This window comes from Callospermophilus lateralis, chromosome 14 (genome assembly GCF_048772815.1).
Source record: "Callospermophilus lateralis isolate mCalLat2 chromosome 14, mCalLat2.hap1, whole genome shotgun sequence".
Lineage (NCBI taxonomy): Eukaryota > Metazoa > Chordata > Mammalia > Rodentia > Sciuridae > Callospermophilus > Callospermophilus lateralis.
The window spans coordinates 58,062,799-58,077,202 of NC_135318.1; the positions used below are offsets into that span (position 1 = coordinate 58,062,799).

At 48.5% G+C, this 14,404-nt stretch overlaps 1 protein-coding gene across 21 annotated transcripts in view; it reads left to right on the plus strand.

Annotated features, from left to right (window-relative positions):
- The window catches only part of Dysf (dysferlin), a 205,292-nt gene that overhangs the window by 37,770 nt on the left and 153,118 nt on the right, over positions 1-14,404 (plus strand). For all 21 annotated transcript variants that reach the window (XM_076834051.2, XM_076834056.2, XM_076834058.2 and 18 more), the window contains exon 4: positions 6,269-6,374. In XM_076834051.2, the coding sequence (XP_076690166.2) occupies positions 6,269-6,374 (106 nt within the window). The remainder of the gene's footprint in view (positions 1-6,268; positions 6,375-14,404) is intronic.

Genomic DNA, 14,404 nt, shown 5'->3' on the forward strand with positions numbered 1-14,404 from the left:
TCACAGCAATGGCACCATAGCCCTATCCTGTGTCCCTACTGTGTTCTGGCCACCTATGCTCTCCATCGAGCTCACCCTGGCTCAAGGCCAATTTTCCAGTTTGAAAGACCCCCAGGCTACCAGGCGAGGTGTCTCATCTCCTGCATTCATGAAGGACAGTGCTGGAGGGAGGAGGAAGCCATTCCAGGGCTGAATTATTCTGTTAGGAAGTCTTTCCTTCTGCTGAGCCTCAGTCTTTCTCCCTGAAATGTTGAGGCTTTTATTTCTATTCTGCTCTCTGGAATGACCACAAAGAAATCTAACCTCTTAAACACGACAGCTCATGATCTAAGGTGACTTTCAGCATCATTTGGTAGGGTGAGAATGTGCGGAGAAGAACAGAAAAAGGTTGAGCAGGGTGGGGAGGAATGGACCCAGCATTCACCAAGCTCTGTCTATGCTCTGGCACACGTGTGGGATGTTAGGTTCCTCAGCTGAAATTTCACCAGAATCCTCTGAACTGTGTGCTATTCCCCTAAAGCTCCAAGATTGTGGTAGAGGTGGAGCCAGTACTCCGACAGTGTCCAGACTGTGATAGGTGCTCACTATGCATTTGCCAAATGAGGATCAGTCTCAGGAAGGTTATGGAACTTGTGCCCAGCCACACAGCTGCAAAGCAGCCAAACTGGGCCTCCAACCCAGGTAGGATGACTTGAGACCTCTTATTCTTTTTTTGGCAGGGGTGAGTGGGTATGGTGAATTGAACTCAGGGGCGCTCTACCACTGAGCCACATCCCTAGCCCTATTTTGTATTTTATTTAGAGACAGGGTCTTACTGAATTGCTTAGTGCCTCACTTTTGCTGAGGCTGCTTTTAAACTCATGATCCTCCTGCCTCAGCCTCCGAGGAGCTGGGATTATAGGTGTGCGCCACTGCACATGGCCAAGAGCTCTTATACTTAATCACTGAATATAAATACTGATCTAATTTAGGAAGATAGTTGATGGAGAGCATTTTCAAGGTGTTGCTGTAGATTGAAAGGTACAGTTTGAGAATATGGGGTTTGTGCGTGTAGCACTCTAGGATCAGCCACCTGGGGTGTCCCTGTAACTACACATCTTGCCAGCATTTCTGAGTCACCTTCCTTTGAAGTGTTTGGGAGAAGCTTGTCTCCAGCCCACTTCTCTGTCATTCTAGCTGCATCCGCTCCTTTCTCCTTCCTGCTCCTAACAGTTCTTAGCATCTCTGCATTGCCCCAGCCTGGTTTGCTGCACCCCTTCATTCTTCAGTTCACAGCCCCATGGCATGAAGAAAGCACTGGGTAACTGGGGTGGGGGGCCTGTTACCCCTTGCAGACATTCAGACCATTTCAGTGGACTGTCTGCTCTTTTAGGGGTCCTTAGCCATTTGGCCTCAGAATTGCCTCTGTGTGACCTACTGGCTTCTCCCAGAGTTTCAGCCACCTGCTTGACGCCACCTCTGCCCTCCACGTAGGACCTTTCTCTTCCACCTCTCCTCTCTCTTCGGGCCCAGCCTTCAAACTCCCTTGAAAATTCCAACAAATGCTAACCCTGCAAAGTCTAGACTACTAGATCTACCAATAGCCGCTCCGTGTACAGCTAAAAAGTACACCCAATGAACTTTTAAAAAGCTTTTAAAAATGTCCACGCATCCTGATCTCTCCAACAAAGAATTGGCAGGTTTGTACACCTTAAATGAGCAGGTGAGGCCACAACCATGGGCCTGAAGGTGTCTCTTTGATACGCTGATATCATTTCCTTTGGATATATTCCTAGAAATGGGATAGTGGGATTGTAGGGTAGATCTCTTTCTAGTTTCTTGATGAAACTCCATGCTGTTTTCCATAGTGGCTATACTAACTTACATTCCCACTCGTTTCTTATGCATCATTCTAGAGTTCTTATTGCTTAATCCTCAATATAGATTCTTACTTTCCTTATTTTATGCAATGGGTAACATATTATGGACATTCTTTTGTGCTTTGTTCTTTTCACTCAACAATGTGTCTTGAAGACTTTCTATAAAAGTTTATGATGAACTTCATTATTTTTATAGGTGTATAGCATTCCTTTGTATGTATTCCTTTGTATTCCTACTTTACCTGCTTTGCGTGGTGGACATTTGGGTTACCCTGTTTTTGTTCTTACACACAAGGAAGTAATAAGGACCATTTTTTTTTTTTTTTTTTTGGTACTAGGGATTGAGCCCAGGGGTGCCTTGTTACTGTGTATATCCTCATACCTTTTTTAAATTTAAATTTAAATTTTTGAGTCAGGGTCTTGCTAAGTTGCTGAGATTAACCTGGAATTTGTGATCCTCTTGCCTCAGCCTTCTGAGTCATTGGGATTACAGGCATGTACCACCATGCCCTTCCAGGTCCAATATGTTAAATAATTTTTTTTCAATTTTTTAATGTTTTATCAAAATGAATTTAACTGACCAGCTTAATTCCCGCCTCCCAGAAAGTGCTTCAGTATTGGATTTGGAGGCTACCACCCAATCCCTCTTCTCTCTGCTCTGCTAGGGCAGAGGCTCTACTGAATAATGGAACTAGTTCTTTTTCATGGGGGAAAAAATGTGTGCCCTGTCAATACTAACCTGCTGTACTCCTCCACGCCAGTTCCTGATTCTGTTTCCTTGGGTGGTGGCAGATTTTTTTTGAGTCCCCGTGCTCCTCCTGTCCCCACATTCCAATGGCTTCGGAACTCAGCAAAGCCAAGAGAGATCATGACCAGGTCCAGGGAGGCTCTGAGGGCCTGTGGCATTTTCTACCAGTAGGCTGCAAGAGGCAGGGTCAGGGCCCAAGGCTTTCCTTGCCACCCACCAGAGTTGGCTCCTACAGTCAGGGTCCAGCACAGGGGCCCTAGGCCCCTCCTTGCCTGGTTGGCTCCTATTGAATACTGTTTGACACCTGCCACGTCACTGGTTGGTGCCAACTGAGTGTGTAGCATCCCAGACGTGCAGAAGGCAACTCAAGATGGGGCAGTGGGTCTGGTCTCTCGGGGTCTGGAGCTCCCTGAGTAAAGACACAGGAAATGGATGAATGGATGAGGAGAGGCCTTCAAGGTGTCCTCTGATCAAGGCCCTCTGGCCTCCCTCAGGGGGTCCCTGACTGCACCCCCATTGCCTCCTCCTGAGCAACGCTTGCACCAGGCCCACTGGTGGGAGGCTCTGCATCTCCCTGACTCTCCTGAACTAGGTCCCCACAGCCTGCCTCTTGGGCTTTGGGATAGGCACTGTCCAGTCCTTCCTCCTAGGGATGCCGGGGCTCTGGAAGCCAATTAGCACCTTGGAGGGACTGACCCCAGGGCTTCTGGTGGTGGTGGACCTTGGAGAGTGCATTTCATGACCCAAAAAGAGGTATTAGGGAGGAAATAACAGTCGATCTGAGGCAGCTCGGAGGTGCTGGGCTGGCAGGGGTGGGGCCAAGGCTTCCTTCTGCATTTCCTCCCATTGTTCCCACCCCACTTCCGGGAATTCTCCTGGGCCTGGGCTGAGAGGTCAGGGCTGCCGACAAAGGGAGGCAGGAGACCTGGATTTGCACTGGCCCTCTGGTTTCAACTCCCAGATTGGAGCTCCAGCCCCATGTACAGGTCTCTAGTTGACTAGGTCTGCTGTCTGTCCCATCCACTCCTGCTTCCTGGCCTGGCCTTCCTGTCCCCAGTGCTGGAAGTCTCAGAGCTGTGGGGATTGCTCAGGGAATCTGGAGAGCCCTAGGACTGGCTGTGCCATCTCTGCTTGAACAAGCCATTGTGATCTGTCGCTTCAGTTTTCCCAGGAAGGAGGGACAGGGTGACTGACCTCTGATGTTGCATGGACTCAGGGGTCCTCTCCACCTACTCTCTGATCTTTTTGACTTTGTCTGGATCCTGAGGACACTTGACACTTCAGTCAACATATTGGTGACAGGTGTCTACCTCATGGTGGCTCTTTGGGATAGACATTATATTGTGAGGGGATGAAGGAGTTTCAGAACTCTGCAATGAATATTAATAAGTCCCTTCATTTAGCCTTTCTTTAAAGATATATAAGAAAAATTGACTTTGAATATATACCACATTTCTTGTCTTTCTAGCAAGGTCACTGCAAGGTGACTGAGAGGTGGCCTACCCCAAGAAGGATGGAAATAGATGTACTTTATTGTCCAGAGGTTTATACAAGTGACCAGTTTTTTGTTATTTTTAATGTGGTAAAATGTGGTATACATTAAAAACCTACCATTTGAACCTTTTTAAATATATATTCAATGGCATTAAAGTTGTGCAGTCATCACCTGATTCATCTCTAGAATTTTTTCATCTTCCAAACTGAAAGTCTACACCTATTAAATCATAATTCTTCACTGCCTGGTCTCCCAGCCCTGGCGACCACACCATTCTACTTCCTGTGTCCATGAATTTGACTACTCTAGGTACCTCAAATAAGTGGAATTGGACAATACTTGTCTTTTGGTGTCTGGCTTATTTCACTTGGCATAGTGCCTCCAAGGTTAACCCCTGTTGTGGCTCATGTCAGAACTTCCTTCCTTTTTAAGACTGAATAATATTCTGTTGTAAGTACGTATTGCATTTTACTTATCTGTCCATCTGTCCAACTTGGATTGCTTCTACTTTTTGGCTATTGTGAATAATACTGCTATGAACATTGATATGAAAATGACCGAGTCTGTGATTTCAATTTTTTGGAGTATATATATTCAGAATTGGGGTTGCTGGGTAATACTGTAATTCTCTGTTTTAGCTCTTTTGAGGCACCTCCAGGCTGTTTTCCTCAGCAGCTGAACCTCTTCCTGTTCCCCACCAGCAGTGCACAAGGGGTCCAGTTTATCCACATCTTTTTTTTGGCGGGGGTATGGGGTACTGGGGATTGAACTCAGGAAGTTCAATCAATCACTGAGCCACATCCCCAGCCCTATTTTGTATTTTATTTAGAGACAGGGTCTCACTGAGTTGCTTAGTGCCTCACTTTTACTGAGGCTGGCTTTGAACTCATGATCCTCCTGCCTCAGCCTCCTGAGCCACTGGGATTACAGGTGTGCACCACTGCGCCTGGCTGTCCACATCTTGACCAATGCCTTCTCTCTAAAAAATAGCCATTCTAATGGATGTACAGTGGTATTTCATTGTGAGTAACAAGTTTTATTTTTTTTTAATCAGCTAATTAGGTCAAGATTGCAGTTTTATTTTATAGGATCATAAAAACATATATCCAAATTAGTGGTTACAGGGGTCAGAAAAAGGACGGTCCTAGATACCAGGTTTGGTTTGGTTCATCCATCAGAGAAGAAGGAGGGGAAGAGGAAGAGGAAGATGAAGGGTGAGTATAAGGAGGGCAAGGGGAAGGAAGAAGGAGAAGAAGAGGGAGGAGTAGGAGGGGAAGAAGGAAAGTGAGCCGTGACTGTTCATTGGACTAATGAAGCTTCGTGCCCTGATGGGACTGTCAGGATGGTTCGGATTCCCAGGAAAGCAAGTAGGGCCAGTGCCTCTCTTAGGTGACAGGTTCTAGTGGACTCAGCCGCTCACCCACAGTTTTCCTGCTGCTGCAGAGAGGCACATAGTACAGGTGCAGTTTTGTAGCTCAGGGAACACACTACTCCTCAGAGCCCTTCAAAGGGCCCTTCGCTGGCCACTTCGCTGCCCACTCTTTCCCAGGAGCCCATTGTGTAAGGTGCCCCTGGCCTCGGTGAGACGTGTGTCCTCAAGTGTGTGTGCTTTTGGCCATTCTGGGTCTCCCCTGCCTTAATGTCCTTTCTCCCTGTGCCTGAAGACAGGGAAGTTCCTTTGTTTTAACTGATGATTGCTGCTGTTGAGTCCTGGTGTAACTGGTGTGTAGACAGCCTGTGTAGACATGGCTGATGGGAGCTGCTGGGGCTCAGGAGCAATGCAGGTGTGATGGTGGAGAAGGTGACCCTGCCTTCCGGGGATGCCGGCCTGGTATGCTGTCAAGGAGTGGTGGGGAAAAGTCCGTACAGGTGACAGTGGAGACCTGGCTGGGCCTCTGGGGTGTGGCAGGAAGGGTCAAGGTTGACCTTGGGGAAGGGCGTGTGCCTCTTACCCCTCTCTTATGCCCAGGTGTTTTCCCAGGGACCTGGTCTTCCAGGGATGGTGCCTGATAGTGACTTGGTTGGGGATGCAGGGGGAAAGCTCAGGGGCTCCCAGGGGGCCAGTGGTCTAGGTAGATCACCTTTGTGTATGATGAGGGGTCTGGTGGGAGAAGAACCAGGGCACATCAGGCTAGTTTTCTACATTGGACTTCTCTGTCCTCCCAGGTTCCTGGGGGAAGCCAAGGTCCCACTCCGGGAGGTCCTTGCCACTCCCAGCCTGTCTGCCAGCTTCAATGCCCCCCTGCTGGACACCAAGCAGCAACCCACTGGGGTAAGTACCTAAGGGCCCCCGCATTTGGCCAGTTTCTGGTTTGAGTTCTTGGCTGGTGGCTCCTTCTCCCTCTGTCACCTTTGATTTTCTGACTTCAGAGATGTGTCAAAGTCCAGCTTCCAGAACTAAGCCAGATCTTGGGGTGGACACAGGAGGGACACAGAAATGGGAGGGAAGGGGGCCCTGGTCAAGTCAGCTTTGACCCCTACCAACTTGGCCTGCCTCTGGGTCTCGTTCTGTCCATTGGGCCACCTCCTGTTCCAAGTTCCCAGTCAGCCTTGGCCACGGCTCTCTGAGTCTCCCCGAGAGAACTGCCTTCCTCTTTGCCCAGCCCCATTCTCCAGATTTGGAATAACTGAGTCATCCGGGTCACAGATTACAAGGAAGGAAGACAGACAGCCCTCCCCTGCCCACCAGGACCTGTCAGACCCCCTTCCGTTTCTTCCTTTGTCTTTCCTGCCCCTCCTCCAGCCTTGCAGGGCACTCCTGTTCCAAGCAGCCAATTCCCAGCCCTCATCTCTGGCCTCCTGTTATTTTTAGTGAGCTAAATATACCCTGCAGGGTTCTTTCTTCCTGGTCACCAGGATTCCTGACCTTCCCTCCAAGTCTACCTTCTAGGATGCACTGAGGAGCTATAGATCTGGAAATGCTTCCTCCTAGTGAGACCTGGAAAGTTCTGGGTGGGCCTTGACTTTTTTTTCAGAGAGGGTGAGGTGTGCTCCTGTGCATTTGTGCGTGTGTGTGTGTGTGTGTGTGTGTGTGTGTGTGATTGAGCCCTTTGCTGGACAGGGCAGTCTGGGCTGAGCTGAATGGAACCACCCTGGGTGCTGAGATCTGGAGAAAGGGAACAACTGGGGACCCAGAGAGTGGATGTCCAAATGGGACTTCCAAGGGTGCCTCTCCAAGCCTCCAGAGTGGGAGGGGCTCAAGTGGCTCACTGCACTCCTGGTCTGTGTCTCTCTTAATGCTGCAGCCTGCTCCCACGGTCTTCGGACAGTGATGGCCAGGCTGCTTCCTTGGTGGGCAGCTGCCACTTCCCAGAAGAATCCCTTCCTGTCTCAGACCTTGCTGGTTGATAGGACATTCTGGTTCAGTGCAGGGTTCTCCAGTCTATCTCTGTCACTTCCTGAGTCTCCTCTTAGGCTTCCCTTGATCTCTCCAGTCTCCTGACACTGCCTCCAGTCAAGGAGGATTCCAAGGGGTGATGGAGCTGTCCCTTCAGGGATCCTGAAGAGGGCCCTAGCTGGCCCTGGAGAAGGCATAGGGATCAAGGGAGCTGGTGAGAGGCTGGTGGGGTCAGGGAATCCGCGAGGTGCTTTTCCATCGCACCTAGGGTGAGGCCATGCTTTTGTCATTACTCGACCTTAAGGCCTCCAACCAGAGTTCCTGACTTCCTTGCTGAGATGCCAGCCTCTCTCTACCAGCCCTTTATGCATCTGGGGTGCTGGCATTTCCCTCCAAACTCAAAGTCTCCTCCAGCCCCTGAGACAGAACCTTCCAAACCTGGTCCCTTTTATGGGACTGAGCCAGGTGGGCCACCATCCACCTCTCTTCTTAACTCCTGTTCCCACACTCTGTGGGCTTGATGCTCAGACTAGGAGACTGCTGCCTTCTCTCCCCTGTCCTGGGACCCTGGCTGTCTGCAGACAGTCCTTCATCAACCAGGTCTCCGAGAAGGACATAGAAGAGCCAGGAGCTGGGGAACGGGGAGGAGGCTGGACCCTGCTCAGTGAGCCCCTAGCTGGGGAGAGGTGGGCCTCCTGCCTGCTGCCCAGGGTGCAGCCCTGACTGTGGCAGGGCCTAGAACCAGACTCTGCTACCTATGATAACACCGAAGTCTCAGTGCAGCCCCAGGCAAATCATAAGGAGCCCTGGGTGGTGCTTCCTGCCTGGGGACTTGGGCTGTTGGAGCTGCAGTGGGAGACATCATGAACTGTGAACATTGCTTGGAGGGGACAGAGCCATGAGACGCTGAAGGTTCCACCAGCCACTCTTGAGGCTGGATTTCTGGGCTGGACCCCCGCGCAGAGTGTGCTGGGTACCTCAATTTGCTTGTAGTTCAAATTGCCTCTAAGGACCAAAGGAACCTGCTAAAGGAATGATGGGAGTGAAGAGAGGCCCTGCGGATTTGCTAGAAAACCCTAGAAAGACTGAGAGGAGGAGGAGGCATGGGGAGAGGTGGGGAGGTCCTGCCGCAGGCTGGGCTGTGGTCTCCCTGTGCCTATGGCTCAGTGTCCTCCCCCAGCCCTTCAGATCTGGCATCTGGACTGTGTGCACTGGAGAGTCCAAAGCTATCCAGACAGCTTCCAGATGATGAGGACAACACTGCCCCTGTCCTGAGGAAACCTGAGGCCAATAGGAGTGTTAGGCACACGTGTGAGAAATGGCCTGTGCGTGCATTTTAAAAGCAGCTCACTGACGAGGGTGTGGACACATGATGAGAACTATGTTGACATTAAAATCCAGAGTCAGATCAGAAAGGGAAACCCCCTGGATGACAAGAGCACACGGGGTGGTTCGGGGGAGCCAGGGCACTGCATGCTGGGATCAGGCACAAAATGAGGACAGACAATGCTGCAGTGACACCCTGAGCTTCTTCCAAGTGGTCTGAAGATTCTGCCATCAACACTGTCAGCGCAAGCCCGCCCTACCCTCCACCAGCCTCTGGAGGCTTCCCCAGGGAAAGATGAAGGAGTCCTGGGCTTACACTAGGCCTTGCCTGTGCTGTCCTGACTGTGCGTTGTGGGGGTGGAGTGGGTCTGGTCTTGAAAGAGCTCGGGGTGGAGAGCTGTGGCCCAGGAGTAGGCAGCAAGCCGCGGGCTGAGCACTCAGATAACCTGCAGCCTGAGCCTGGCCGCAGAATCTACAGGGGGCCAGGGACCCAGGAGGAGCCTACCAGGTGGCCCCCTGCCTCTATGTTGGGCTTCCTGAGCCCTTTTAGCCTGGGGACCATTCAGGAGCCTCTAAAGCTGTGCTGATATTGTTGGCTGTGGACCCCCCCAAATGACTGGGGTTACCCCACTCCATGACAGTGTATTTTGGTGGACACATAGTTGATGATGGCCTTGAGGTAGGATAACCTCCAGCCAGGGACCTGAGAAACTGGGTTATCAGGTGGGTACATTGACTTGGAGGGCCCACCCAGGGCTCTAGGCCAAGGTCATGAGGTCTGGGACAGCACAGAGCTCACATCCCACAGGAAGAAGACCTCAGCACTGGCTCTCTGGAGAAGGAAGGGTCCCAATGCTGGGTGGGGGCCACAGACATGCTCCCTTTCCCTTGAGATCCTCAGTGGAGCCGAGGCCTCCAGTATTAGTTATCTCTGCTCCTAACATGAGAACTTGTTTCCCTGGAGTCCACCCTGTGCTGGGGCATCTGTTCTAGATCCTGGTTTCTAGACCTTCTGAAGCTGTCTGGAATGTTCCTGTGGCTCCTGGATGGGCCATGTAAGAGATGGGCCTGGCTCTGGGCTGGAGGTCTCCTTCCAATGCCTGGAACCACCTGGATGTTGCCAGTTCTTTAATGCTCAGTGCAGGGCTGTTAAGTGTGGGAGTACCTGATGCTCAAGAAACCCCACGAGGAGCTGCCTGGACTGCCTTCAGATTCTAGAGCTATCACCCTTTCCTGCTTCTTGTCGAGGGCTGCCCCTGAGCACCCTGTGCTGAGGTGCTGACACCAGGCCAGGGTGGAGCCGTAACCCTCGTGCTGTGCCATCTCTGCAGAGCTGGTGTATCAGAAGCCCCGGGTGGTATGGAGCCGGTAGATAAGCAGGGTGAGCCCTACCTATGATAACACCGAAGTCACAGTGCAGCCCCAGGCAAGTCATAAGGAGCCCTGGGCTGGTGCTTCCTGCCTGGGACTTGGGCTGTTGGAGCTGCAGTGGGAGGGGTGCTCTTCCAGAGGATTTGGCTCCAAGGTCAGGATCCCAAGGGCAACCAAGATGTGGCCCCTTCAAGTTTTTGTCTAACTTCTCTCATTGGGGGTCACTCAGACCACTTGATTTAACCCTGCAACCTGAGACTCCTCTACTCCCCTGACCCTTCTTGACCTTTCTTTCTAACAGATGCTATAATTTATGCTTATTATTATACATTGTCTTCCTCCTTTGCTGAGATATCAGATCCATGAGGTGGAGACCTTGTTCACAGGAATATCCCCAGGATCTTCAACAGGGTCTGGTCCCCAGCAGGTGCTCTCAATATGTATTTGCAAAGGGAATGAGTATGTGAATTAATCGAGTTGGGCCAGACATGACAGGCAGGGTCCCCATTCCCTGTCTTTCTGACTGATATGGACACACACTGACCTAAGCCAACACTGTACCCAGGACTGGCCTGGTAGGTAGTCACACAGAGTCTCATGCTCAGAAGGACCCTGGATTTGCTTTAGTTGTCTACCATTACCATGTTAGGATTCTAATAATTTTTGAATGAGAGACATTAGCTTTTTTGTTTTGCACTGGGGCCTGCAAATAATGCATCTGGTTCTGGCTTAAACTACTTCTGCAGCAGGGAGCCAGCCTGAGTGGGGTAGGGGCTCTGTCTGCTGAGTGAGCTTCTTGCAGTCATGGAAGGAAAGGGTTCACAGATTTTTTAAACACTTATTTTGAGTTAATTTAAGATTTAGAGAAGAGTATCCAAGAATATTATAAAGAATGTTATGCTCTAATCCGTTTGAGACTAATCTGCCGACCTCCTGGCCCAGCATCCTGAAATTTAATGTGTAATTTCTCTGATTCAGGACTCTGTCCCGCATAACCATAGCACAGCCTTCAAAATGAGCAAATGACATTGACACAGCAGTTCACCTCCACTGGAGGTTCATCAGTCTTTTTTGACAGTATCACTTCTAGCCAAAGGATCCAGTTCAGAGTCACAACACATGTTGGGTTTAGTTGTTCTGTTTCTTTTTCTTTTCTTTTTTGTACCAGGGATTGAACCCAGGGGTGCTAAACCACTAAGCCACATTCCCAGCCTTTTTTATTCTTTTATTTTGAGAGGTCTCCCTAAGTTGCTTAGAGCTTGGCTAAGTTTCTGAGGCTGGCCTTGAACTTGTAATTCTCCTGCCTTGGCCTCCCAGGTTGATGGGATTATAGGCACCACAGCACCCAGAAGTTGTTGTTTCTTTAGGGTCTTTCTGTCTTAGATAATTCTTCAGTATTTATTTATTTATTTATTTTACTTTTATCATCTTATAGTATTTAAATGTTTGGAAATGCAGGTTACTTATGTTATAGAATGTCCCTCGGTTTGGGTTTGTTGGATGTTTCCTTGTGATTAGATTTAGGTTGTGCGTGTTGGGGTGAATGTGGCATAAGTGCTGCTGTGTTGCTCTCATTGTTCTCTATCAGGTGATATGATTTTTGATTTGTTTTCTTAGTGCATCATTCCCCTTGATCGTTTGTATAAACTGGCATTTGCTGGGTTTCCCATTCACCCACCCCACCTTCTAATGAGTAAGGATTTTGTAAGGATTTTGTCTGGTCATAAGTATCCTGTTCCTCACCAACCTTTCCCTGCAAGTTTGCTTTCGTTTGCTTTACTTTTTGTGGTGCTGTGGAGTCAAACCTGGAACCTCATGCATGCCCAACACTTGCCCTACCACTGAGCTGTGTCCCCAGCTGATCTCCCAGTTTTGACATGAATATCCATTGTTGTCTGCTGGTTGAATATATTATTGTTTTTTCTTAATTTTTTTTAGCCGTAGATGGACACAATACCTTTATGTATTTATTTTTATGTGGTGCTGAGGATCAAACTCAGTGCCTCATATATGCTAGGCGAATGCTCTACCACTGAGCTATAACTGTAGCCCGTATATTATTGTTTTGATGGTTCCTAAGTGGTGATGTTCTCAATTAATCCTTTTTTTCTTTATTAATCAGTTGGCATTCTACTGTAAGGAAAAGCTGTTTTCCTCTTTGATTATTTACTTATTTCAATATGAATCCATGTGTTTCTGTTTTATTCAATGGTTTAAATTGTTACTATCATTATTGATTTTCACATTTAAATTGTCCCAGATTTGGCCGGACAATCAGGGAGCCCCTGAAAGCTGTCTTCTGTGTCCTTTTGAGATGTTTCTATTATTCACTGAGCATTTCTTTGCTTTCTGGCTGAAATGATGATCCAGGCTCATCTGGTACTTCCTCTGTTTTAGCCCTAGAATTAATTACTTTTCCAAAGAACCCTATTAACCTTTTTTAATATATATTTTTGGTTGTTGAGGGACCTTTATTTTTATTTATTATTTATGTGCCATGCTGAGAATTGAACCTAGTACCTCACACTTGCTAGACAAGTGCTCTCTCATTGAGCTACAATTCCAGCCCAACTAGCGTTTAGAAATAGAGATGCAAGGCCCTCTGGTGTCTCTGCCCTGTCCCTTGCTCCAGGTTGTTTGTCGTGGTAATGGTCCTCCTCCTCCTCCTCCTCTTTAAAAATTTGTTCTAATTAGATATACATGACAGCAGAATGTATTTCCACTCACTGTACACAAATGGAGCACAACTTTTCATTCTCTGGTTATACACGCCAGAGTCACACCAGTTGTGCAATCATACACATACATAGGGTAATAATGCCCTTCTCATTCCACCATCTTTCTCACCCCATGCCCCCTCCCCTCCCCCACTCCTCTCTGCGTAATTCAAAGTTCCTCCAGTCTGGGCGGGGGGATTTTGGATTAGCATCCATTAATCAGAGAAAACATTTGGCCTTTGACTTTTTGAGATTGGCTTACTTCATTTAATAGGCTATTCTCCAGCTCCACCTGCAAATGAAGTGCCTCGACCCCCCCCCCCCCAGGTGTTCTTTTCCTCAGGAGTTGCTGAAGTTGACGGTGCAGGTGCTGTCCGCTCAGGTGGCGACACCTGGTGGTGGCTCACGAATCTGCAGGGCGGGTTATGGTCCTGCGTCGGATGGTGGGATTTAAAGGGTCTCAGTTGCTTAGGGTGTCTTCCTTCCGTCTTCTGAACCCTGCTTCCTACGGTCCTGCACTAAATTTGCTTGGCCGCCCTTCCCCAGGCTCCAGTCTGGAGGGCGTAAGCATGAGACCTAGTACATCAAAGCCTTCAGCCAAGATCTTCAGCTCAGGGCAGGGTTGCCTCAGGAACTCTGGGTGTTCCTAATATTATCAGAAAAGATGTCCAGTGTCCTATGCTAGAGTCACTCCGAGGGAGATCGTGCATCATTAAACACTTATAAAAACTTTGCCAAAACCCATGAAAGTACTTATTGTTTAAGGCTAAGCAGAAGAAAAGCTTTTTTTTTTTTTTTTTTTTAAATATAGCGGAGCTGTACGTTATTTGCTTGAAATGACTGGAGAGAAAGATGCCAAATTGTGAAAGTGGAGGAATTATGGACAATTTCTTTCTTATGCATTAGTTTTCTTCTTCTTCTCCTTCTTCTCTTTCCTCTTCTTCCTCCTCCTTGCCCCAACTCCTTCTTCCCAAGGGGCACTTTACCATTGAGCTGCTTTTCCCAGCCCTTTATTAATTTTTATTTTGACACAGGGTCTTGCAAAGTTGCTGAGGCTGGCCTTGAATTTGTAATCCTTCTGCCTCAGGCTCCTGAGTTATAATTACAGGTGTGAGCCACCATACCTGGTCTATTTTTCTTCTTTAAGAAAAATATACTTAAAAAAAGTTTCTATACTTTCCAAGTTTTTTTTTTTTTTTTGTACTGGAGATTTGAACCCAGGGGTGCTTAACCAAGTGAGCCACATCCCCAGCTCTTTTTGTATTTTATTTCAAGATAGGGCCTTGCTAAGTTGCTGAGGCTGGCTTTGAACTTGAGATCCTCCCGCTGCCTTAGCCTTCTGAGCTGATGGGATTACAAGCATACACCGTGAATATTCACTGTTGTCTGTTGGTTGAATATATTATTGTGGGTTTTTTTTTTTTGGGATTTTATTTATTTATTTTTAGGTGGTGCTGAGGATCAAACCCAGGGCCTTGCACATGCTAGGCAAGCACTCTACCACTGAGCCACAACCCCATCCCTATTATTGTTTTTAAAATTTTTTTTCCT